This window comes from Bubalus bubalis, chromosome 15, assembly GCF_019923935.1.
Source record: "Bubalus bubalis isolate 160015118507 breed Murrah chromosome 15, NDDB_SH_1, whole genome shotgun sequence".
NCBI lineage: Eukaryota > Metazoa > Chordata > Mammalia > Artiodactyla > Bovidae > Bubalus > Bubalus bubalis.
In genome coordinates, this window is record NC_059171.1 from 73,601,746 (window position 1) to 73,628,316 (window position 26,571).

A 26,571-nucleotide genomic window follows, 5' to 3' on the forward strand; every position below is an offset into this window, starting at 1 on the left:
TCTTGGCTCAGGTTTGGAGCTGTTACTCGATGAAATTTATGACACTATTTTTGCCGGCCTGGACCTTGCTTCCACCTTCGCTGAGACCACTCTGTACCGGATATTGCAGAGACGGTTCCTAGCAGTGCAGCTAGTCATCTCCGGCAGATTCCGATGTGAGTACAAGCTGGAGGCAGATGTGTTTCCGCTAGGAGGAAACCACTCGGCTTTCATGTCCCTGCAGCCTCCGTGGCTGTCCTACCGGAGCGGGCGTGGGGATTAAATTGACTTTACCAGCGTCCAGAATGCGTGCTGTAAACACACTGCCTTTCCTGCCTGGATTTCTCGTAGGCCCCACGAAATGTGAAGTGGAGCGGTTTGCAGCCACCAGCTTCCGTCACCCCTACGTACCGAGCTGCCGCCCGGACGGGGAGTACCAGGCGGCACAGTGCCAGCGGGGAGGGCCGTGCTGGTGCGTGGACAGCCGGGGACAGGAGATCCCGGGGACGCGGCGGCGAGGGGAGCCTCCGTCCTGTGGTGGGTGTCCTCTCCAAGCCTCCCCGCCTTGTTCTCGTCAGGTCATGTTACTGTATCTCTCTCTCCAGACTGACCTTTCCAGATCACATTCATTCCATTGCCTGCGAGGGGTGCCCCACAGACTCTTTAAGTTCAACAGGATGGAAACCCGTCTATCATTATTAATTTCCATTATGTTTCTCATCCCGTATCAGACATGCGTGCTCCCTCAGGGAGCTCAGAGAATAGTAAGACAGGAGAGAATTAAGTGTACGGTGCCGCAAGAAAAGCATGTGCTGACAGGTCCAGGAGCACAGGGCAGCAGGGGTCAATTCTATCTGTGCCTGTCTGGCGAGGAGACACCCAGGAGGGCCTCATGGCAGAGGTGACACTTGAGGAGCTTCTTCTAAACTAAAGATGCTTCCTGAAGGATGAAAATAAAGAGAGGTGTTCACTAGAGTCAGGGCTGGGGAAGCGAAATTATAGGGACATAAATATGGATGGGGCCTGACTTAACGGTGGCTGGACTTAACAATTTTTAGACTTCACGACAGTGCAAAAATGATACATGTTCAGTGGAAATAGTGCTTTGAATCTTGAACATTTCCTGGCCTAGGGATATGTGGCATGGAACTGTCTCATGATGCTAACCAGTGGCAGTAAGCCACAGGTCCCAGTCAGCCACACGATTGTACCCCATACACTTACAACAATTCTGTACGCAGACAGCTATTCCATTTTTCCCTTCCAGTACAGTTATTCAATAATTCGCTGGCAGTCCAGTGGTTAGGATTTGGCGCACTGCTGGGGCCCAGGTTCAATCCCTGCTTGGGGAACTAAGATCTTGCAAGTTGCATGGTGTGGTCCACCCATGAGATATTTGAAACTTGATTACAAAATGGGCTTGGTGTTCAGATGATCTTACCCAGCTGTATGCTCATGCAAGTGTTCTGAGCATGTTTAATGTAGGCGGGGCTAAACTATGCTGATAGGAATTCAATGCGTTTTTGACTTAATGATATTTTCAACTTATGACGAATTTATCAGGAGGTCATTCCATCCTAGTTGAGGAGGATCTGTGATAGGCGTTGGTGTGCTAAGGGACACGACTGAGTGACTTTCACATGTGCTAAGGAACATGGACTCTGCAAGAAGGAGAGAGACAAAAAACTTGCTGGAGCATGTTTGGGTGTGTGTGTGTGTGTGTGTGTGCATGTGAGCTCAGTTGTGTCCGACTCTTGTGATCCCATGGACTATAGCCTGCCAGGTTCTTCTGTCCATGGGATTTCCCAAACAAGAATACTGGAGTGAGTTGCCATTTCCTCTCCCAGGGGATCTTTCCAGCCCAGGATCAAACCTAATTCTCCTGCTTTGGAAGGCAGATTCTTTACCACCAAGCCACCTGGGAAGCTCCTGTTTTGGTTGGGGGACTCTGAAAGGCACGGGTCATGAGGCCTTTCATATCAAGCAGAGCCTTGGGGGCTTCATCCTCCAGCTTTCACAGAAGCTGTTGAGGGCTTTGAAGCTGGAGAGTGCCCTGTGTGGGTGGTGTGGAAAGGCAGCCCAGGCATTTTGGAGGAGAGATTGAACAGGAGCATCAGGCTGCAGGCAGTAGGCATCTAAAGGTCATTGAGGTGTCCTAAAGAGAGACGAGTGGCCTGTATTACTTTCCTGAGGTGACTGTAGCAAATGACCACCCATGGAATGGCTTAGAACAGCAGAAATGTATTCTTGCGCAGTTCTAAAGGCTGGATATCTAAAATCAATGTGTCAGCAAGGCAGTGCTCGCTCCAAAGGCTTCAGGAGAAAATCCTTGTTTTTTCCTGGTTGTGATAGTCACCAACAATCTTTTTTGTTTTTGTTTTTTAGCCAGAAACTTAGTTGTTTTACTTTCTTTTTTAAAAAGCTTTTATTGGAGTGTAGTTGATTTACAATGCTGTGTTAGTTTCAAGTGTACAGAACAGTGAATCATTTATGCATATATCTTCTCTTTTTTAGATTATTTTCCCATATAGGCCACTATAGAGAATTGAATACAGTTTCCTGTGCTATACAGTAGGTCTTTATTAGTTATCCATTTTATATAGTGTGTATATGTACCCCACTCCAGTACTCTTGCCTGGAAAATCCCATGAATGGAGGAGCCTAAAAGGCTGCAGTCCATGGGGTCGCTGAGGGTCGGACACTACTGAGCGATTTCACTTTCACTTTTCACTTTCATGCATTGGAGAAGGAAATGGCAACCCACTCCAGTGTTCTTGCCTGGAGAATCCCAAGGACATGGGAGCCTGGTGGGCTGCCGTCTATGGGGTCGCGCAGAGTCGGACACGACTGAAGTGACTTAGCAGCAGCTTAGCAGCAGCAGTGTGTATATGTCGGGCTTCCCTAGTGGCTTAGTTAAGAATCTGCCTGCAAAGCAGGAGAGCCAAGTTTGATCCCTGGGTTGGGAAGATCCCCTGGAGGAGGAGGAAATCACAACCTATTCCATTATTCCTGCCTGGGGAGTCCTATGGACAGAGGAGTCTGGTGGCTATAGTCCATGGGGCTGCAAGACCCAGACCGGACTTAGTGACTAAACCACCAGCAGCGTGTATATGTCCATCTCAGTCTCACAATTTATCCTTCTGTAGCACCTCCTACCCCCTAGTAACCCCAAATTTGTTTTCTACATCTATAACTCTTTTTATTTCTGCTTTGTAGGTAAGTTCATTTGTACCCATTTTTAGATTTCACCTATAAACAATATATGATATTTGTCCTCCTCTGTCTGACTTACTTCACTCAATATGGCCATCTCTAGTTGCCCATACTCTAGTTCATCCATGTTGCTGCAAATAGCATTATTTCGTTCTTTTTTACACCAACAATCTTTGGCTTGTGACTGCAGAACTCCACACTCTGCCTCCGTCATCACATGGCTGTCTGCCTTGTTTGTCTGCTTCTGTGTCTCGTTCCTCCTCTTGTAATGATACCAGTCATATAGGATTAAAAACCCACTTTAGTATGGACTTCCCAGGTGGCGCCAGTGGTAAAGAATCCACCCACCAATGCAGGAGATGCAAGAGATTCAAGAAACGTGGGTTTGATCCCTGGATCAGGAAGATCCCCTGGAGAAGGGAATGGCAACCCACTCCAGCATTATTGCCTGGAAAATCCCACGGACAGATGAGCCTGGCAGGCTAAAGTCCATGAGGTTTAAAAGAGTCGGATACTACTGAGTGACTGCTGCCTTACCCAAGTGTGACCCCATGTGAACTAATTACACCTACATGGCCCTACATCCATAGAAGATCACATTCTGAAGTTCCAGGAGGGATGTGAATTCTAGGGAGACACTATTCAGCCCAGGACAGGAAGCAATACTGAAGCAGAAGCAGCGGGCTGGGGACAAGGGTGTGAACTTGAGACAGGTGGCCAGGCGTTGCATCAGACTCCGTTCCTCCTTACACTGAGGCCTGAAGGGTGTTAGCGCTGGAGCAGGAGGAGTCTAGGAGCACTCATAGGCTCCCAGTTGGGGTGAGCTGGATGGACTCAGCAAGATGTGAGACAGTGAAGGAGGACGACAGTCTTTTCAGAGCCTCGAAATAGACATGTGTTAACATTCTTTCAGTGACTTCCTAGGAAACCATTTGATTTCTCCAACTTAACATTTTGAGTTCTCAGCACTGTGTTGGGTACCATGCTTTGGGCTAAGTGTGAAGATGTAGAAAAAGAACGTTGTGAAGCTCTGCCTTGAAGGTAGCCTTTACAATTACACTCTGGTTCTGTTAGAACCCAGAGAACACCGTTCCCTAATTCCAGGTGAAAATGAAGAACTATGGTCTTCCACGTTAAAACCAAAAGTACTTCCAAATGCATAGATCATATATATATATATATATATATATATATATATATTCTACTTTTTCCATCTGATGTATCAGTCTCATTACCATGGAAACATGTGCCACAAGAAACCAATATCTGATCTTTTTCTTTGCCTTGGTAACACTACATAACAAATAAATGGGCAGGGTATGCTCTTAATTTGGAGAGAGAGAAAGCAGAGATGTGAGCTTGGTTTCTTCCCTGCCTTCCTGTAATACCCATTAGAGGAAGCCCTGGCCTTGTGGACGGATGTGTTATATGTTCAGATGTTGCCAGTCTCTCTCACTCTCTCTGACCGCATGTTCCAGATCTTACTCTGTTGCCTGGTTACAGAGTGAAATTGGCTGACTTTCTTTTTGGCACCCGTCTGAACTGAGGGGAATGAATTATTTTGAAAAGTTGGGGGCGGGTGAGTTGAAAAGAACAGCTAAGATTTATGGTTTTATGGAGAAAAATGGAGTTTTCCCCCTTCCACCTATGTGACTGAGATGATCAGAGTTTGAATTTAAAAACTTTTTTCTGAATATCATGACCGTTGACTTGGGATATTCAGACAGAATGACCTGACCATGCATGGAGTTGATTGCTGCTGCGGCTGCTGCTAAGTCACGTCAGTCGTGTCCGACTCTGTGCGACCCCATAGACGGCAGCCCACCAGGCTCCCCCGTCCCTGGGATGCTCCAGGCAAGAACACTGGAGTGGGTTGCCATTTCCTTCTCCAATGCATGAAAGTGAAAAGAGGAAGTGAGGTCGCTCAGTCATGTCCGACTCTTCGAAACACCATGGACTGCAGCCAACCAGGCTCCTCCGTCCATGGGATTTTCCAGGCAAGAGTACTGGAGTGGGGTGCCGTGGCCTTCTCCGATGGAGTTGATTACTAATTAATAATTTCAAGGAAAGCTCAAGAAGTCTGGAAGACTGTGCTGAGTGTGTTTGCGGAGCGGGCGTTATCACATTATACTTCGGGAAACACCATAATTCCTGTAACCTTGTTTAGTCGCTCAGTTGTGTCTGATTCTGACCTCATGGACTGTAGCCCGCCAGGCTCCTCTCTCCATGGGATTTCCCAGACAAGAATGCTGGAGTGGGTTGCTATTTCTTTTTCCAGGTGATCTTCCCGACCCAGGGATCGAACCCGAATCTCCTGCGTTGGTAGACAGTTTCTTTATCACTGAGCCACGAGGGAAGCCCAATTCCTCTAATACTGCATATTAAAACATAGGAAAATGTTTCTTATTATGGAAAATATCAATAGAATTTAAAGTATGGTTTTTAACCTCAAACAGACGATGAACTAGTTAGCCTAGATAAGATGATCCCCATGGAGGAATAGACAGCCTCTTGAAGAGCATTATAATGAAGCGTTAAAGGCCATTGAGGGTTACAATAGGAGAACCCTGGAAAACAACATTCCATTAAAAACAAACAGGAATTTGTTGGTGCAGGAGTTTCCTAGGGTGGCCATAACAAATGACCACAAACTGAATGGCTTAAAACAACAGACATTTATTTTCTCACCGTCCTGGAGGCCAGAAGTCTGAAATCAAGGTGTGGGCAGGGCTGTGTTCCCTCGGAAAGCTCCAGGGTAGAGTCCTTGCCAGCTTCTGGTGTATGCTGGCAGTCTCTGGCATTCATTAGCTAACAGCTGCATCACCCTAGTCTCTGCCTTCCCTCTTCCTGTGTTTTTCTCCCTGTGTGTCTCCTCTGTGTATTCACATGGCATTCTTTAAGGACACCATTCTTTAAGGACCCACCCTAAACCAGTATGACCTCATTTTAACTAATGACATCCGCAGAGATGCTCTTTCCAAATGAGATCACAGTTGGAGGTTCCAGGCAGACATGAGTATTGGGCAAGGCAGGGCACCCACCGGGTGGGCAGATATCATGCCAGTGGGCACATTTGATGAGTGTGTGGGCAGGTTTCCAGAAAGTGGGCCAGTGTCTCTGAGCCCTCTCTTAGGAAGGGGTCACCCTCGAGTGGAATCAAGGAGAGGAAGTCAAGTCACCTGGAGTCCTCACTCCCCAAGATGGGGGTCACAGACTCTGCTCAGGGGGAAGCAACAAGCAGAAGGATATGGAGAAAGGAGGCAGAGATTCAATCCTTGACTGACTTCTTTCATCTTTCTACCAGAAAGATCTGAGGGCTGTGTCAGAAATGCTGTTGCTGCTGTTTTTGTCCACCTGCCAAGCAGGAGACACGGGTTCAATCCCTGGGTCGGGAAGATACCCTGGAGAAGGAAATGGCAACCCACTCCAGTCTTCTTTTCTGGGAAATCCCATGGACAGAAGAGACTGGCAGGCTACAGCCCATAGGGTCGCAAGGAGTCAGACAGTGCTTATTAAACAATAGTAAACCAGAAAGCTCACGGGCTTGCGTCAGGGTCACTGGTGATGGTGATACTCTCTCTCCATTTGTGTCCCTGCTTGCATTCCCCCTGCAGCTGAAGACCAGTCCTGTCCCTCCGAGAGGCGGCGGGCCTTTTCCAGACTCCGCTTTGGGCCCTTTGGCTACTTCAGCCGGCGCAGCTTGTTCTTGGCTCCCGAGGAAAGACCGGTGTCTCAGAGATTCGCCAGATTTGCCTCATCCTGCCCGCCCTCCATCAAGGAGCTCTTTCTGGATTCCGGAATTTTCCAGCCAATGCTGCAAGGACGGGACACACGGTTTGTCGCCCCAGAAAGTCTCCTCAAGGAAGCCATTAGAGGGCTCTTTCCCTCCCGAGAGCTGGCCCGCCTCGCCCTGCAGTTCACCACCAACGCAAAGCGGCTGCAGCAAAACCTCTTCGGGGGGAGATTTTTGGTGAATGTCGGCCAGTTTAACTTGTCTGGAGCCCTGGGCACAAGAGGCACATTTAACTTCAGTCACTTTTTCCAGCAGCTGGGTCTCCCAGGCTTCCAGGATGGACGGGCACTAGCCAATCTGGCCAAGCCCCTCTCCGTGGAACTGAATTCAAATCCTGCCTCCGAAGCCCCCAAAGCCTCTAAGATAGACGTTGCCCTGAGGAAGCCAGTTGTGGGCAGCTTTGGCTTTGAAGTCAACTTACAAGAGAACCAAAATGCCCTGCAATTCCTTTCTTCCTTCCTGGAGCTTCCAGAATTCCTTCTCTTCTTGCAGCATGCTATTTCTGTGCCAGAGGACACAGCGAGGGATTTAGGTGACGTGATGGAAATGGTGTTCAGCTCTCAGGGCTGCGGGCAGGCACATGGCAGCCTTTTCGTCCCGGCATGCACTGCGGAAGGGAGCTACGAGGAGGTCCAGTGCTTCGCCGGAGACTGCTGGTGCGTGGACGCCCAGGGCCGAGAACTTGCCGGCTCCCGGGTTAGAGGTGGACGACCCCGGTGCCCCACGGAGTGTGAAAAGCAGAGGGCGCGCATGCAGAGCCTCCTGGGTAGCCAGCCGGCTGGGTCCAGCCTGTTTGTTCCTGCTTGTACCAGTGAGGGGAACTTTCTCCCTGTCCAGTGCTTCAACTCAGAGTGCTACTGTGTGGACACCGAGGGTCAGCCTATTCCTGGAACTCGAAGTGCGCTTGGAGAGCTCAAGAAATGTGAGTCTGTTGAGTGTTCAACCTGCAGACTCTGATTCTCCCCTAGGGCCCTGACATGATGCATCAGTTGTAGCTAAAGCCCAAACTTCTGCTAATGGTGAAATTTGCTGGCTGATTTAAACATTATCCAGAAAGGTCTTGATAATGTTAACCATTCCAAAGAGTGGAGTTGGGAGATTAATTTGGCCTTAAGAAGCTGGCACATAAAATTTCTGCAGTGCTGACAACAGCTGGTCTCAACTGCACTGATTTAGTGATGGGCAGGCTCTCTCTCTCTGAATATTTACAAATTTAAGGTTGATGGGGTTTCTATGGCTGTGTAAGGTTTTAGATGGAGTTTGGACAGATAAGGGCTTCAATTCCTGGGTCGGGAAGTTCCCTCTGGAGAAGGAAATGCAACTCAGTCCAGTATTCTTGCCTGGAGAATCCCATGGACAGAGGAGCCTGGCGTGCCAAGGGGTGGTCCCCTTTGCCAGTCCATGGAGTGGCAAAGAGTCAGACACAACTGAAATGACTTAGCACATATGCATCTTGGTCTTTGGGGCTTATTAACCTGACGTACCTGTGTTTCATTCCTCCCCAGGCCCCAGCCCCTGTCAGTTACAGGCTGAGCGAGCCTTCCTTGGGACGGTGCGGACCCTGGTCTCCAATCCCAGCACGCTGCCCACCCTCTCCAGCATCTACATCCCGCAGTGCAGTGCCAGTGGGCAGTGGAGCCCCGTGCAATGCGACGGGCCCCCCGAGCAGGCCTTCGAGTGGTATGAACGCTGGGAGGCTCAGAACAGTGCTAGCCAGGCACTGACCCCGACAGAACTGCTGATGAAGATCATGAGCTACAGAGAAGCAGCTTCCAGAAACTTCCGTCTCTTCATTCAAAATCTGTACGAGGCTGGCCAACAAGGCGTCTTCCCAGGGCTGGCGAGATACTCTTCTTTCCAAGATGTCCCAGTGTCGGTGTTGGAAGGGAACCAGACCCAGCCTGGAGGGAACGTGTTTCTGGAACCCTACCTCTTCTGGCAGATCCTAAACGGCCAGCTTGACCGATACCCAGGGCCCTACTCAGACTTTAGCGCCCCTCTGGCACACTTTGACCTCCGGAGCTGCTGGTGTGTGGATGAGGCTGGTCAGAAGCTAGAAGGAACCCTGAACGAGCCCAGCAAGGTCCCAGCATGTGAGTTCCTGGTGTGGAATACACATTAGCTATTACTAATCATCTCACAAAGTGGGTATGCCGTCAGTGCGGTGAATCCAATTGCAGAGACGAAACAGAAAGAACATTCCAGGTTGTGGGAAGAGTTGGGGTGAAGGGAACAGCTGAGGCAGAAATGCGTGTGTATGTTGATGTGTGTACATACTTCAGAGGGGTCTGAGTGAGCTCCACGTGGCGGGTGGATCCATCTGCCTTTCCTCCCCAGGTCCTGGCCCTTGTGAGGAAGTGAAGCTTCGCGTCCTGCAGTTCATCAGGGAAGCAGAAGAGATTGTCACATATTCCAACAGTTCTCGCTTCCCTCTGGGAGAGAGTTTCCTTGCGGCCAAAGGAATCCGGCTGACTGATGAGGAGCTGGCCTTTCCTCCGCTCTCCCTGTCTCGGGAGACTTTCTTGGAGAAGTTTCTGAGCGGGAGCGATTATGCCATTCGACTGGCAGCTCAGTCCAGTGAGTGCCCCATGCTTCTGGTTTCTTGTTTCTTCTTTGGAGGAAGAGAGAGTTTGAACGAGTTCCTCTTTGGTCATCTTTAGAGCCGTTGTTTCCCCTGGCCCATGAGTTCCGGAGAAGACAAATGTCTTTTGTGATAAAGCTGGAAGTTTTCCCACCCCTCCAAGATGGTGCCCAGTCCTCCAACAGAGCCACCTGGGGGCAGGGCTCTGTATTTTGTATTGCATATGGCGCCTGTAGCCCACTGGGAAGCCAAGTACTTGGGTTAAAATATTCAAATGTGTGAGCCCCGAACGCTCCTACTCCCCTGTGGCTGGTTCTGAAGTTTCCCTCCATTTCCAAGGACTCAGTAACACCTCCTAGGAGGAAAGTAGAAGAGCCCTCCTAAACTGAGGAAACACGCTCTGGGTTTAGGCACCTTCCTCATGTGATCAAATCTAATCCAGGTAGTTCACTCCAAAAAGCACCACTTGGTCCCTGCTCATGGCAGAGACCTATGCTCAGAAGGCTGACACCACTCTGGCCTGGGACCAGCTCAGCATTGCTTGACACGTACCCCTGGCCAAGCACTTTCTGTGCTAAGTAGATCTTTACCAGATCTTTGCATCTGATCCTCTGACAGTCCCATGAGAGCGATTCTGTAATCACCATCCGTGATTCTTTTCAGAAGTGGAAACGGAGGTTAAGTCACGTGTCCAAGTTCATCCAACCAGCAACTAGCGGAGCCTGGATGCGATGCTGGTGGTTTGGGCCCCACGCCTCTGTCCCCTGCTCCCACTGCTCCCCCTGTAACATCTGGACCAAGACAAAGAGCACCTGTGCCCACAGGCTGGAGCCTCCCTGCCCTCACCTTCCTGGCAGTTCTGCTGCCCCCTTGGCATTGGGCTTCCCTTGCCTTTATTCCCCTAACCCCACATGAGAGTCTCCCCAGAGCCATCTTTGTTTCCTCCCCCTCCCCAGCCACCTCTGCTGGAGGACAAGATGCCCACCTTACTCTTTACATCCTGGGTCTCGCACAGCGCTGACAGAATGTGGGGACCTGGAAAAGGATGCCTAACCATCCTCCTTGCTTCTTTCTTCTTCTTCTCTCTCCTTCCCTCCCCAGGTACTTTATTTTTTTTCCCCTCTGTTCCTCAGAGAGTTGGAGATTCTGCTTTGGGCAGGAACCCAGTTTTTAAAAAAATGTTGTGCCTGGGCAAGTTGTCATGTAATCAAAGAGGGGAGGAGGGGTTGATTCCCTTGAGTGGTGACCACTTCTGTCAGGGAGGGAAATTTAGAGGAAGAGAGAGAAGCGTTGGCCCCATGGGAATTTATTGGCTGAATGTCATGGTGGCACATTGCTCAGAAGTCAGGCTAAGGAAGTTCCCTTCCACCAAGCCACCAGCTCTGCTTTTGCAAGTCTGACGCCATTGGGAAAAAAGGAAGTGTCTGTAGAGAACAACCAGGGTTGGTCCCTTTCCTGGTCACCCCTTCAGATGAGAAGGGGCATCTCTAACTGTGCAGAGGAGAGGAAGCTCTTGGTGTGCAGACTTCTGGAGCCTGGGGAGTCTGGGGATTGAAGGCCCAGCCCAGAAAGAGACTGAGGGCCGCAAAGCGTCTTTGACCCACAGAACCCAGTAGTGGTGTCCCGGGGTCTCTAGGGAGGAGGGGTGGGCACAGGAGGAAAGTCAGTTCCGTAACATGCCGTCAGTGTTCTCAGCGATCACTGTTCTCCCATGTGCCTGGAGATTCTGCCTTAACCTGATGGGCTCTAGATGAGAATTCCTGAAGGAGGAACAGTGATTCCTTCAAACTTGGCTGACATTGTTTTACTTCTTTGGTTGCACAATGTTGCTTGTGGGATCTTAGTTCCCTGACGAGGGATCAAACCCGTGCCCCCTGCAGTGGAAGCGTGGAGTCCCAACCACTGGACTGCCAGGGAATTCCCATCAGCCGGCATTTTAATTTTTTTCATTTTAATTTTAAAGGGCAATCTGGTGAGGGCCACCTTGATGAGCCTCTGTCTTGTTTTGGGGTGGAAATGTTTGTCACAGAAATCAAAAGGCTGCCTATGTTGGGAAAGGACGAGGTGGCTGTTCTCAGGACAGAGTCCTCTCGGCCTAGGCTTTGCCCGTCCAGTGCTCACCTCTCTCTTCCTCTCTCCTGACTCCAGCCTTTGACTTCTACCAGAGACGCCTGGTGACCCTGGCCGAGTCCCCACGAGCATCCAGCCCTGTGCGGTCCAGCCCCTACCTGCCGCAGTGTGATGCCTTCGGAGGCTGGGAGCCTGTGCAGTGCCATGCCACGACAGGTGAGGCGGGCAGGCGCCCTGGGGAGGCTGAGGGACACCCCTCCTTTTCATGTGGAGAAAAGAGCCCTAAAAAGAGAGAAAGGAAAGAGCCCTGCACTATTAGGGCAAAGCAAAGTGGACTCTAGGCCTCTCTTCCGCAGCTGATGGCAAGTCCCTTAATTCTTCTGCCATCTGATTGTTTCATCTGTACAATGGGAGTGGCAACCTTCTACCTGCCTGAAGATCAAGTGGGTAGCTGTTGGGGTTTCTGGGTGTTAGGGCCTCTGATTGTGGACCATGTTAGGGAGAGCAGGCAGGTAGGGGTTTGGGTGAGAGAACTTATTGGCACTGCTAGGAATTTTTAAAATTTTGATTAGAGTATGGTTGATTTGTAATGCTATGTTACAGTAGTTTCTGCTGTACAACAAAGTGAGTAGGTTATACCTAAACCCACTCTTTTTCAGATTCTTTTCCCATATAGGCCACTATGGAGTATTGAGTAGAGTTTCCTGTGCTATACAGCAAGTGCTTATTTGTTATCTCTTTTGTATATGGTAGTGTGTATTGCAGGACCCTCAGGGCAGGGCCCTTGGGCACTTCCTGAACTTCTGGCTGGGGCTTTTTTCCAGGGCACTGCTGGTGTGTGGACGGGAAGGGAGAGTACGTCCCCGCCTCGCTGACTGCCCGCTCCCGGCAGATCCCGCAGTGTAAGTGGGGCCTCCGGACCGGCCAGCGGGCCTTCTAGTGGGCGCCCTGCCTGGGGAGGCTCCGTGGGCCAGCGCTTCAGATCAACCCCCGAGAGCAGGCAGACCACACACCCCCAAGTCCCCAGGCCTGGAAGAGTTCCCTGACCTTGGTTGTAGTTCCTAATGGTGCTCCTCATTTCCCAGGTGGAGGGAGGGAGCTGGGTGTGGGCAAGGAGCCCCAGGTCCACCTCCCGACACCTGCTTCCTGGGAAGTTTCATCTATTTCTGTGTTTTCTACAATGACCTCATGTCTGGTCCATAGTCCAACCTCTCTTCTGAGTCTGGACCCATGTAATCAAGCACTCACTTTATGTCTCAGAGATGAAATGTCCCATGTGGGTCTCTGTCCCCGACCCTCAGCCTGCTTCTCTGGGGTCCCAGCTCTCTGCATAAGGCACCTCCACCCACCCAGATGCATGGCTCCAACACTCGGGGCCAGCCTGGGCTCCCCACCTGCCCTCAGCGCCTGCGGCCAGCCTGTAGAGAGCTCCCCTCTCTCCCCACCCAGGCCCCACCAGCTGCGAGAGATCGCGAGCCAGTGGGCTGCTTTCCAGCTGGAAACAGGCTGGTGTCCAAGCAGAACCATCTCCTAAAGACCTGTTCATCCCGACCTGCTTAGAGGTAAGTCTCTGAAGGCCCAAGAAGGTTCCAGAAGCCAGAACTTTCTGGATGGCGAATTTTCTAGTTTTCAATAAACTTGTTTTAATTGAAAACTCACAAGGAATTCTAGGCCTCGGGTTTTGTCCCAGCCCTGGCTGATCCAAGCTATGTGGTGGTGGTGATGTTTAGCTGATCAGTCGTGTTTGACTCTTTTATGACCCCATGGACTGTAGCCCGCCAGGACTCTCTGTCCGTGGAATTTTCCAAGCAAGAATACTGGAGTAGGTTACCACTTCCTCCTCCAGGGGATCTTCCTGAGCCAGGTATCAAACCCACGTCTCTTGCATGTCCTGCATTGGCAGGCAGATCCTTTAACACTGAGCCACCTGGAGGCCCAAGCTGTATGACCTTGGGCAATTTATCTACCGTCTCTGTGCTTCTCTGGGCTTTGTGTTATCCTAAGATCAGGCCACATTTTAATCTTCCCTAGCGCTAGGACTGTTTTGAGGCTTTTAGGAAATAACCTTTAGTGAAAACCCTTTGAAGAATAATATACACATACATAAACCATGTGGCCACGTCAACGTGCTCATCATAGTTCAGCTTCTCAACATAAATGGAAGACTGTAATATTTCCCTCTCCAGCTCCCTGGTGGTCATGATTTAGGGCAGTGACTGATGTGAAAGCTCTTAGAGAGAGACTTCTTGCTGGAACCAACCACTCAGGTACCAGCTGATGGAACTCCCTGTGGCTCAGGCCCCGTACCCTGAAGTAGGGGTGATAGGAACACCACCCCCACTCTGCTGGGCTCGCAGAGGCTCCAAGGAAGTTAGATGAAATCAGCAGTGCAGAGGTTCATAAAATGCAGATTACTGAGCAAAAGTTTCCTTGTTACTGTTCCTCACTGTTATTCATACTGTTTGGTGCTATAAACATGGACCCTGATTACGGAAGAATTTTGTAGAGAAATTAGCAGATCTAGTCTTTTGTCTTGGCTGGCAGCTCCCTACCCCTGAAATGAGAGTCTGCTCCATCATCAGAGCCTGCAAGCCCACCTGTGGAGAAGGAGAGGCAGGAAGCATAGTTCTGACAGAGGGAAAAGTGATTCAGACCAGCTCCCAGAGAACCTCCGATCGTGTGGTTCTCCAGGCTGGCTCCTGGAAGGACCCAAGTGCCAGGAAGCAGGACCCAAGATGCCCAGTGCCCACACTGGATGGCTGTGTGTTGGACCGGCTCCTCAGCAGAAGTCATGTTAGCAGCTAGTGTGTTCTCAGTTGTAGATCTTCACACTCCCATATTTTCCCAAACCTTTGCTTGGGTTTGCATCCTACCTGTGCGGCTTGAAAGCCATGCACCTGGGGGCACCTCATCTGATTTCCCTGGGTCTCGCTGAGTAGAAGGGGGACGTAGGCTCTCTACCTACATCAGGGACCGGAAGGACACCCTGGGGGCCTCCTGATTATGGTCTCTGTAAATGTCGGGTGTCGTTAAGATGGTCATTTATCATCTGTGAAAATGGCACAGCAGAGTATAGAACGAACAAGTGGCCTCGGAAAGTTCAAGGAAACCCTCAGTGGTCCCAGGGAGCTTGGAAAAACTGGCCTCCCTTCTGCCTGCAGCTGCACACACAGGAGAGAGGACACGGTCTTCTCCAGGAGTGCATGGGTCCATCTGGTCCCATCTCCACTCTTTTTAGATGAGGAAACTTGCCCCAGTGAACTGGAGGAGCTTGCCCAGCATCCCCAGCTGGCCGAGGAGAGATGGGCCCTGGGCAAAGGCAGGGGACTGCCTCCTCCCTTGTCTTTCTTTTCTGTTACAGACCCCTTTTCTCCAAGGGATGCAGGTTGAAAATCGTTTCTGAAACTAGGGGGATGCTTTCAAGACAGTAGCTGGGCTCTGGGGCTGGGCAGGCTTGGGCCCAGCCTGGGTCAGCCACTCCCAGCTGGATGGTGCTGTATCACTTTCTCTCTCTGAGTGAGCCTGTTTTCCCCACTCTAAAAATGGGTGCACTGCAGTTCTTGTCTCATGCGGATGTTACAGCCATGAATTCAGACAACGTACGTAAAGGGTCTCGAACAGGACAGCCCCGTCCAGCCCCTCCCCAAAGTCTGGAAAAGCCATCGCCAGTAGTTTCGGGAGAAATATCCTTGATGTCTGGCTCCTGACTTATCAGTTTACAGAAGCATCTTTGCTGGGTGACACCACCTCGGTTTTGTCTCAGACAGGAGAGTTTGCCAGGCTGCAGGTGTCGGAGGCTGGCACCTGGTGTGTGGATCCGGCCTCAGGAGAGGGCGTGCCCCCTGGCAAAAACAGCAGCGCCCAGTGTGAGTACTGGCCCTTCCGCATCACTCTCCAGCCCCCACCCCGTGAGCATGAGGTACGGAGCCCCAAGAGCTGGCTTCACGTCCCAGCTTGGCCATTCCAGAGCTGTGAAAGCCTCTAACCCCACTGCGCCTCAGTTTTCTCACCTATGAAATAGGGGCACGATTCCCCCACCTCAGTGGGTTCTTGGGAGTAATACATATAGCAGGGTTTGGGGTAACTAGAGGCACAAACCAGCACTGGTCTCTATTAGAGTGGGCACCGCTGCCTTCATGCAGTCCGCTGTGCAGCCCTGATACCGGGGCTCTTGCCTGGCCCCTCGTCCTCCAGCCTGGTCCAGCAATCTGCTTTCCACAGTGAGGTTAAGACGGTGTCTCTAAAGGGCACATGTGTGGCTGTCCTCTGCCTGGAGCCCATCAATGCTCCCTGTGGTCCTCAGGCCCAGGCTCCTTGCTGAGGTTTCTGGACCTCTCTGTGTAGGCTCCTGTATCTTCTTGGGCTTCTCTTATTTCTCCATCTCAGCATCAGGTCCAGGAATAGTAAACTATAATCAGGCTTTTCAAGCAGGTAGTCACTCTTTTCCTTGGGCCTTTATGGTCTGGTGCAGCCTTTGCAAACCCACAACCCCAGCTGGCTAACTCTTACTCCGTCCACCCATCAGTCCCTCAAAGAAGGCTTGTAGGCCTCTCTGTCTTTCCCAGCAGAGCTCACTCCTGCCCTATGGGCTCGTAAACTGCCCTGCACACCCCATTATCATCCTTAGCATCTCAACTGCAGTTGCTCACTTACTTGTTAAGTATCCTCTAAGATTCTAAGCTCCTTGAAGACAGGCAATGTGTGTGTGTGTGTGTGTGTGTGTGTGTGTGTGTGCACGTGCATGGAGTGGAGAGGGGAGTACAAAGCTGAGTGTCTGAGTGCAACACCCTAGTAGGGAGGCCGCCCCAGACCCCAGGGGCCCTGTAGGCAGGTGGCAGTGGGTGGTGGGTGGTCACCAGGGCTGTGACAGCCATGCAGGCAGAGAACACATGTGGTTTGTCTTTGCGTCAAGGCCCGAGCCTCTGTGAAGTGCTCCAGAGTGGAGTCCCCTCCAGGAGAACCAGCCCCGGCTACAGCCCGGCCTGCACGGCAGAGGATGGAGGCTTCTCCCCAGTGCAGTGCGACCCGGCCCAGGGCAGCTGCTGGTGCGTCCTGGGCAGTGGAGAGGAGGTACCCGGGACCCGCGTGGCCGGGAGCCAGCCAGCCTGTGAGAGTAAGTGGTGATGCCCCCGGGCTGGTGGGGGTCCTATCATCCCTTCTTTGGCCCTGGCTGGGGTGAAGGGGTCACCAAAGGTGTCAGGACAGTGAGGGAAGGAGGGGAGACAAGGGATCTGTGTGAGGGATTGCAGTTGACCCCGTGACGTTGAAACTCTGTCTCAGTTCAGTTCAGTCGCTCAGTGCTGTCCGACTCTTTGCAACCCCATGGACTGCAGCACAGCAGGCTTCCCTGTCCATCGCCAACTCCTGGAGTTTACTCAAACTCATGTCCATTGAGTCAGTGATGCCATCCAACTGTCTCATCCTCTGTCGTCCCCTTCTCCTCCTGCCTTCAGTCTTTCCCAGCATCAGGGTCTTTTCCAATGAGTCAGTTCTTCGCATCAGGTGGCCAAAGTATTGGAGCTTCAGCTTCAGCATCAGCCCTTCCAGTGAATATTCAGGAGCTCAAACCAAGGCGAGCCCTTGTGGCAATCTCCCGAGCCAGTGAAGCTTGGGTGCTGGCCTCCTGGGGGGTGCCAGGTCTTGGTCTCCCCATCCTCAAGTGGGGAGGAGGGTCCAGACGGCAGGATCTCAGTGGGGGGACCTCAGAGGGGTCCATCCCAGCCGGGGAGCTTCAGGAATCAGTGGAGGTGTTGATTTATCTATTTTTGTTTCTACTTTAAAAGATCATTTGGGTATAAAATATTGAACTGTACATGAATATATAATATTGAAATACATTATTACTTATTAAACATATTATTGAATTATCAATTACTTACCTTTACTTTTTCCTGTGTTCTCAAGTCACAGGACACTGTAGTCATTTTAAAATGTGTGTGCACAAGTAGGTTACATTATCTGTGACTTTTGTTCCAGAGCAGTAAATGAAGACATTGCGAAATATTTATTACCAGTTGGGATGTTGGGTCTGGCACAGTTGAGAAATGCTGCACAAAATGACTAATTTTATGGCAGTTGCCTTTCTTCTGTTGTTCTTACTGTTTTGTTGCCTTATTATTATTATTATTTTTTAACATTTGCAGTCTCTAGGGAACATTTTGGAAGTGCAGACATATTTAATTAAGTCTAGTGATTTCTATGTGTAAAGAGAATTTTTACATTTGTAGAGTGATATTTATATTTGTAAAGAGAGAGGGGAGTCTTCAAAAAAACGGTGGGAAGGAAGAGTCAATGCTCTCTTTGCGGGGCTCTGTCTCCTTCCTCAAACCTGCGGTGCGTGCCCAGGGCTCTCACTACACGCCTTTTCTCCCAAGACCTTGAGTCTCCCAGTCTCTATGGGTTCTGTTCAAAACGCTCAGCCACTGCCACCATGCAGGGAACATAGCAGGTGCTTGATGGGTGTTTATGAGAAGAGCCCCTTGCTGGGTGTTGCCGAGAGCAATGAGTGTCAGCCTTAGCATCAGACGCATTGAACTTACAGGACATCGAAGAGTGGTCTGCACTGTTGGGACCCAAGGAACAGACTGCTGAGTGTCCTGCAGGAACAGGTCTGGGAGCACAGCTCTTCTGGGGTCTGAAAGACCCCCTGTGTCTTGGCCCTGCCAGGATTCCATGATCGTAGCTCACCTGTGCAGAGATTCACCTACTAAAATGTGCTTGTCACATCATACGCCCCATTTTTGCCCCCCCCCCCAGGGATGCAGGTAAATAGATAGAAGAGTCCTACTTTCCATTTTATAGATGGCAAAACTGGGACTCACAAAGGGTCATTAATGTGTTGAAAGCCACCCAGCTAGCAAGTGGAACAGCAAGCACTTTGAGTTCCCCAAAGCTTCTTCCTGCTGACTTGCTACAGAGTGTGGGGAGAAAGCTCAGATGACGGGGTCAGACAGATAGACTCAAGTGTCAGCTCTGCCAACACCCTTTCTGGGTAACCCTGGGTGAGTCCCTTAATCTCAAGTTCCCAATATGTAACTTGTGGGCATGGGGAGGGGGAATCATAGCTATTTCTTATCACCATTGTTAGGGTTAATTCAAATAGTCTCTGTAAACTGCTTAGCCTGGTGGCTAAGAGCCAACTCCATGAGCCCACTGCAAATACCAGCACACAGTCTTGTCCAGGGGCCATTGTCCTTATTAGACAGGGGCCCAGGCTGCACCCTGAAAACCCAAGTGAGTCATTTTCCATCTGAGGACCCCAGGTAACCGTGAGTCATGCGAGGCTTGCAAGCTTTAAAGCCAGATATGTATAGGCAGCAAGGCTGTGCTCTAGAGTCAGATAATTAACTATCTTTAGCCAGGTATGAAATTGTCACTGACCATGTCTGTTTTTTAATTTACTCATTATCTATTGATTTAACACACACTCCTGGAGCTTGTGGTCCAGGTCAGCCTTGGGCCCTGGGTAAACAGAGGAGAGACATCCTCTCCCCTTCTGTGGCTCAGTCCAGCGGGGAGACTGGAATGCAGATAGTCTTGTATAATTGTTCACAAGGCAGTCTACTCCAGGGGGCCTGAAGGCTTGGATAAAGGTGGCTAAAGCAAGCCTAGAAGAACCGTGAAAATTGTTAGAAAGTTAAAGCGGTTGAACTGATAACTGACGACCCAAAAAGAAATCTTCTAGGCAGATAAGCAGATAGGAAAAGGAAGGTCATGGGCTGTACAATACATATAGTTGGGAAATAGCAACTCTGCCCTGGGGCAAAGCGAGGCTGGAGAGGAGACCAGAGCAGAGAGGAAGTCAGGCCAGCAGGCACTCGGGAGACTTGAGAACCAAGTCCAGCTCCATACATTTCTCTGCTGGCGGGGGGAGTGGATTGAACATGGGAGCAGAGGGCAGGGGGTGAGGCCCAAACACACGGAGCTGTGAGGAAGCTTCAGTGGCCGTTCAGGGAGATGACACATGTCTAAATGAAGGATATATGGTGGGGATGAAGAGAAGTCAAGAAGCTGTGAGCCACAGCTGAGCTGGTGGGCAGAGGCAGTGGGGCCCTCTGGGTTGGCTGCCATGTTTCTGCCTAAAGGCACCAGGTTTCAAGCTGGGATTGCTGAAGCTGGAGCAGGCGTGGGAAGGCGTGGGCAGCAGACGCTGAGCCTGGCCCTGTTGGCTCTGAGGTGGAGGAGACTGGGTGGGAACTGGACTTAGAGATGGGAAGGTGCTCCAGAGGGCCTGAGTGGAGTTGAAGATGTGAGAGTCATCTCTGCTCAAAGTGAAGTTGAAGTTGCAGTGAAGTCGCTCAGTCGTGTCTGACTCTTTGTGACCCCATGAACTGTAGCCTGTCAGGCTCCTCTGTCCATGGGATTTTCCAGGCAAGAATACTGGAGTGGCTTGCCATTTCCATTTCCTTTTCTGCTCAAAAGTGCTATCAAAGTGTTAGTCACTCTGTCATGTCTGACTCTTGGTGACCCCATGGACTGTAGCCCGCCCATCTCCTCTGTCCGTAGAGTTCTCCAGGCAAGAATACTGGGGTGGGTAGCGTTCCCTTCTCCAGGGGATCTTCCCTGACCCAAGGGTGTCTGTTAAAATGAGAGAGAATGGGATTAGCCAACAGGAGGGTGAAGAGGGAGTGGGTGGGCCCAGGCTGGCCTGAGGGAAGGGAGGGTGAGGGGGACCTCGTGCTCATGAGCAGAAATGGGAGGTGGAGGTGCTCAGTGTTGATGCCGGGTAGGTACCCACAGGCGCCCCTTTCCTCCCCCCAGGTCCGCAGTGCCCGCTGCCCTTCAGCGTGGCAGACGTGGCTGGCGGGGCTATCCTGTGTGAACGCGCCTCAGGCCTGGGCGCAGCCGCCGGGCAGCAGTGCCAACTACGGTGCGGCCAGGGCTACCGGAGTGCCTTCCCACCGGAGACGCTGCTGTGCAGCGTGCAGAGGAGACGCTGGGAGTCCCGGCCGCCCCAGCCCCGCGCCTGCCAACGTGAGTGGCCCTAGAAAGGTCCGCCTGGAGTCCTGCTCCCCACCCCCAGGGCTTGGGGCCGAGGCCTTCATTTTCCCCACCTGAGGGTAGCGTGTGGCATCAGAGCAGAACAGAGCGCTCAATGCAGCATTTTCTTCTAGAATGATCAAGTGTGTTTCCCAGGCCCCTGGGGCAAAGCTTTATTTGTGGCTTCTCTGGAGCAATCTGCTCCCTGAGACACATTCCATTGTTTCTGGCTCCCATGGGAAGTCCTGGATACAAGACTGTTCTCAAGGTGTAGATGCTTAAGTGGCCATGTTGCTTACTATGATGCTGACAAGCTAGAGCTGCTGATCTGGCTCCTGGGGTCACAGTGACACTGCCACACCAGCCTCTCCCCTCCCCGCCTGCCCCCAGCCTCTCCCCTCCCCGCCTGCCCCCAGCCTCTCCCCTCCCCGCCTGCCCCCAGCCTCTCCCCTCCCCGCCTGCCCCCAGCCTCTCCCCTCCCCGCCTGCCCCCAGCCTCTCCCCTCCCCGCCTCCCCCCAGCCTCTCCCCTCCCCACCTCCCCCGAGTCCATCCGTAGCTCCAGGCTATGGCATCTATTCTGATCACCGTGGACTTGGGCTGTATTTAAATATGGGCAGCTCCTTTTTCCTGCTCTCACAGCGAACCCACTTTCACATGCTCGTGGCTGTGACGCGACACCAAACTCTGACTGCGTCCGCCTAGGCAAAGGCTGGCTGTACTTACTCACAGCCAGGCAGGGCAGGGTCAGCACAGGGACCAGTGCTAGGTCCACCCAGGGCAACAGGAGGGGCTTTCAGGAGAGAGACCCAGATTCTGGGACTGACTGTCACAAGGCTCTGGGTGGCCGGCAGGGGAGCAAAGGACACAAATTTGTCACAAAGCATTCTGAAATAGAGAATGCTATCCAGAAAAAAGTTCAGAATGTGTTTTGGACAAATAAGTGACTTGTCCCCCTGATGGTGACTGAGTAGCTAGAAATCAGAGCTAGACTTGTCATGAGTAAGGGACTTGGGGGAAGAGAGGTGTGGGTCCTGAACTCCTAAAATGGAGTGCAGGCTTGCTGTGTACGTTTGTGTAGGTTGCAGACTGCACAACTTTAGTCTTGCACATAGGCTGCGGTATCTACTCTCAACTGGCCAAAGCAGGTGTCATGGCCCTGTTTGAGTGCAAGGTATTATGGAAGATTTTCCAAGAAGAATGTCCAGGATCTCAGCCTGGGTTTAGAGGCTGAGGCAGGACTGAGCTTGCTGTGAGGGTGCTAAGTGATTTCAGAGACAAGCTGGCGTGCTGGAAAGTAGCTAGACCCAGAGGCTGACAATGCAAGATGGCAGCACTTGTGGACTCCAAGTAAAATGAAGAAGGGTTTGTTTTTGCAGAGAAAAAAAAACCAAAAGAACCCCATAGCTCTTTGCCCTTGTCTGCTGACCTCTGGTGCTCGCCCGCAGGGCCCCAGTTCTGGCAGACTCTCCAGACCCAAGCGCAGTTCCAGCTCCTGCTCCCTCCGGGCAAGGTGTGCAGTGCCGACTACTCGGGCTTGCTGCTGGCGTTCCAGGTCTTCCTGTTAGATGAGCTCACGGCCCATGGCTTCTGTCAGATCCAGGTATGTGCCCACAAGCGGGGCTCGGACTGAGCTCAGGGTCTTTGGGCAGAGAACCTCAGGGCTCAAATGAACCTGCAGTTCAACCCTCATTCATTTCACCCACTGAGACTTAGGATGAGAAAGCAGCTCAGACAAGGCTAATGACACAGAGGTAGAGGTGGGATTGGTCTCACTGGCCATTCTGTCTGCGCACAGATGCCACTCCAAATGTGTGCCGAGCACTTAGACTGTGCCAGGCACTCTGCACCCCTTGGCATGGCATAGCTAATGCAGACCTCACGGGGACCCTATTATTATTACCGTTTTGTGATGAGTTAAAATAGTTGGGCAGTCACACAACTGAGAAATGGTAGAGCCACAGAATCCCCTGCTTTTACATAGCACCTTCTCATTCACCTTCTCATTCACCTCTGATGCCCCAGCTTCTGATAAACTGACACCCCCAGGACTCCACACAGAAGCTCCTGGCTGTTGCCTTTGAAAGAGCACGATGCAAAGAGTGCACAGAGAGGCCCTGCCTGGTGCTGCCCTCGAGTTAACCGGGCCCTACCACCATGCATCCTCCCACCCTGCCCTGCAGATGGTCAGCGGGCACTGTGGGGCGTCCTTAGGTGGGGCAAGAAGCCAGGCTGCGTGGTCACACTGGAGGAGCCAGTGGGTGCTTCCCGGGAGGGAGGGTCGTGTCCTGCTGGGTGTGGGTCTTGCGAGGACTTGGGCAGTCGGCAGAAATTGTTTCTCCAGTGAATTATGGCCCCATGAATTTGGAGTGTCTGAGCTTTCTTTATCTGTGTGTGTGTGTGTGCACGCGCGTGCCCTTTTTATTATTTTCTGAGAATCTTTACATTTTTTTCTAAGTATATTTTTTGTAGTCTATCTTATTTTCACATGTACATGTATCTACTGCTTTTTGATCCTTTCCCCATGTACATTGGCTCTTAATGCCACTTAACACCTCTGTCTACAAGCTGTGTGACAAAGGCAGGTGATTCAACCTCTCTGGACCCAGAACCTCAGTTTCCGGCTCTCTCAAGGCTGTGCCCTCCCAAATGGCTCCCGCAAGGCTGTGGGGGTGCAGAGCAGCCTTTCGAAGGACAGGGGAGGGCCCAGGAGTTCCAACTGCCTCAGGGCCAGCTCCCAGGTCTAGGGGCAGTCTTGTTCTCTCCGGAACCTCCTCCAACAGTACGATAAGCCAGTTTCGGTGCCCGGCGTAGGCTCGGCAAAGCTGGCTCCTGGCTTCATGTTCCTGAACTCCCGTCTGCATCTCCATGCAGGTGAAGATGGCAGGAACCCCTGTCTCCATCCCTGTGTGTGACGACTCCTCGGTGAAGGTGGAGTGTCTGAGCAGGGAGCGGTTAGGAGTCAACATCACGTGGAAACTGCGGCTTGCAGATGCACCCCCCGCCTCTCTCCCAGACCTGCGGGACGTTGGTATGTTTTCTTACACTGCTGCCCTGAGACCATGCAGACTCCTTGGGTCTCAGTGTCTCCGTCCATCGGATGGAGCCAGTGCGGCCCCAGCGCCTCCCTGTGGGGCCAGAGAGCCCACCACGTGCCTGGCCCGTGGGTGGAGCTGGTTACTGAGAAGTTTATAAAAAGCAATAGAGTTCTGGCCCATGGCTGACTAGTGCTAAATATAATAATACCCTCTGACTACTTTTGAGAATGTTTTCTAATTCTTCTCTTGGTTTTCTGGGCACAGAGAAGGAAGACACATGTGAGGAAGGGGACAATGAGGTAGGGTGAGGGAGTCCTTGTTGGTTTATAATTTTTGCTCATTCTACTTCCAATCAGAGAACTTCTCAGACCACTGACACTGTTTACATCCATCAGTACACTATTTGGAACTGTGCAGTGATGGTATGGATGAATTGAGAATAGAAAGACTTAAGAGGGAGTAGCGTGGACTTCATGATTGTTATTCTGAGCCAGGGTGGGACACAACCCATGGTCTTCTGACTAGAGGGTGAGAACTTCTCCTATTTCTCCTGCACTATCTTGTGGCCAAACACCCAGGGTCAGGCCTGGGTGGAGCTTGACCGCTGCTCTATGAGGGAGAAGTCGAAGAAGAGACCAGAATGTAACCCAGGAGGCAGGCTGTATCTCAGCCATTCTGCAGAGCTTGTGACAGTAATTATTAATACCACTCCTCCCCAAAGCATTATGAATTCTGTTGTTGTTATTTACTCTATAAGTCATGTCAGACTCATTTGTGACCCTGTGGACTGTAGCCCTCCAGACTCCTTTGTCCATGGGATTCTCCAGGAAGAATACTGGAGCGGGTTGCCATGTCCTTCTCCAGGGGATCTTCCCGACCCAGGGATTGAACCTACATCTCTTACGTCTCTGCATTGGTAGGCGGATTATTTACCGCTGAGCTGCCAGAGAAACCCCAGCATTATGAATTAAGAGCCCCTTTTTGTTGTTCTCTGGCAACAGGCTGCACAATTTCAGTGTGTTTGAAGCTGCAGATGGATGTGATGTTTATTCCTGGCATCCATGGCCTGGGGTTTCCTTCACAGTAGCCGTCGTAGCGGGGATGTTCGTTGTGTGCTGGGGTGTCCCAGCTCCAGGTGTGGGGCTTGCCCACCTGCTTCCTTCCTAGGAAACCCTCGTAGTTCCACAGCTGGAATGTTGCCAGCTTTAAGCTGAACGTTGAGGTGGAGGCTCCACTTTCCCTTCGAGCGGCCCCATCACGTCCTGTTTTGTAATCCCCACCAACCTCAAAAGGGGACTTCCCAGCCCATTTTTCAGATGGGGAAACTGAGGCTCAGAGATGGTGGCTTGGCAAAGGCTGAGACAGCTGTATACCTGGATAATGCATGTTAGATGAGTGACTGGGGTCCTGATATTCTCTACCAGCGAGGGTCACATTGCATGTGTGCTTGCAAAGTCACTTCAGTCGTGTCTGATTATTTGTGACCCTGTGGACTATAGCCCACCAGGCTCTTCTGTCCATGGGATTCTCCAGGCAAGGATACTGGAGTGGGTTGCCATTCCGTCCTCCAGGAGATCTTCCCAACCCAGGGACTGAACCCTAAAGTCTCATGCCTCCTGCATTGGCAGTCAGGTTTTGTCCCATTAGCACCACCTGGGAAGCACTGAGGGTCACGCTGCTGTCGCAGAAATAGCATGAGCTGGAGACCTGGATTGGAGTCCTATATGCGCTTCTGGTTCTGTGTGACTTTGGGTCAATCAAGCCCCTTTTCTGAACCTCAGTTTCTCCGTCTGTAAATTGAGACACTGGGTAAGACCTGTGTATCTTTTCAACGTGGACATTCTGGAAGCTCTGCACCTGGACCAACCCCAGCAGGAACAGTGAGGTGACACCCTGTCTCCTCTTGTCTTGCAGAGGAGGCCTTGGCAGGCAAGAATCTCGCTGGGCGCTTTGCAGATCTGATTCAGAGCGGAACATTCCAGCTTCATCTAGATTCCAAGACGTTCTCAGCAGACACCTCCATCCGCTTCCTCCAAGGGGACCGCTTTGGCACCTCTCCCAGAACACAGTTTGGGTGCCTGGAAGGATTCGGCCGAGTTGTGACCACCAGCAATGCCAGTCAGGATGCACTGGGGTGTGGTAGGTGCCTCCTGTCTCCCTGGACCACTGTTACTGGGCCGTGCCAGTTGGGGGGATGGCCACAGAGCTCTGAGGGAGGTTATTCCGACATGCAGAGTGGGGAACCCCTTATTTATTCGTTCAGTGGAAACATTTCAGATGTCCAGCTGTGAGTGTGGGCATGTAGTTATCGCCCACCAGGTAGTAGCTAAAACGGGGAGCAGCATGGCAGAAGGAAGCAGCCCCGTGTTTGGGGTTATCCGTCCGCTTCGCCCCTGCCGAGCACAGACCCGCAGCCTGGGCTGCGCTGCGTTTGTGGAGAAGGCCGGCGTCCACCCTGCGCATGCTCTGTGACTTACCCCAGTCTGGCTACAGCAGGACCTTTCTCACCACCAGCCCCGGATGGCCAGCGATCAGCCCAGGGCATGGTGGCTCCGGGGCAGGGAGTCCTGGTGGAGGTCACGGGGCTGTTCTTGGCCTGACACATGAGCAGCCTTGGAAGCACCCTCACTGACCCGTGCCTGCCGGCTCCCTGAATGGGAGCTCTGTGCCTTTCCTGTCGCTGCTATAACACATGGCTGCAAGCATCGCGGTTTAAAACACCACCTGCTTATATGCTGCTGTTCTGTGGTTTGAATTCTCACATGGGCCAAATCCAGGTGTCGTCCGGCTGCATTCCTGCCGGAGACCCTGGGAGGGAATCAGTTTCCTGCGTTGTTTTCCAGCTTCTAGAAGGTGCCCACGTTTCTCGGCCCTTGGCTTCCTTCCTTCATCTTCAAAGCTGGAAGTGCTGTAGTTCTTA

At 51.7% G+C, this 26,571-nt stretch overlaps 1 protein-coding gene across 1 annotated transcript in view; it reads left to right on the top strand.

Moving 5' to 3' along the window:
- TG (thyroglobulin) overlaps window positions 1-26,571 on the top strand; it is a 237,052-nt gene that overhangs the window by 14,347 nt on the left and 196,134 nt on the right. The window contains exons 7-20 of the mRNA XM_006079344.4: window positions 12-155; window positions 331-516; window positions 6,807-7,907; window positions 8,491-9,078; window positions 9,323-9,562; window positions 11,715-11,852; window positions 12,461-12,538; window positions 13,086-13,198; window positions 15,400-15,502; window positions 16,549-16,749; window positions 20,397-20,609; window positions 22,062-22,216; window positions 23,488-23,644; window positions 25,566-25,790. Coding sequence (XP_006079406.4) covers window positions 12-155; window positions 331-516; window positions 6,807-7,907; window positions 8,491-9,078; window positions 9,323-9,562; window positions 11,715-11,852; window positions 12,461-12,538; window positions 13,086-13,198; window positions 15,400-15,502; window positions 16,549-16,749; window positions 20,397-20,609; window positions 22,062-22,216; window positions 23,488-23,644; window positions 25,566-25,790 — 3,642 coding nt within the window. The remainder of the gene's footprint in view (window positions 1-11; window positions 156-330; window positions 517-6,806; window positions 7,908-8,490; window positions 9,079-9,322; window positions 9,563-11,714; window positions 11,853-12,460; window positions 12,539-13,085; window positions 13,199-15,399; window positions 15,503-16,548; window positions 16,750-20,396; window positions 20,610-22,061; window positions 22,217-23,487; window positions 23,645-25,565; window positions 25,791-26,571) is intronic.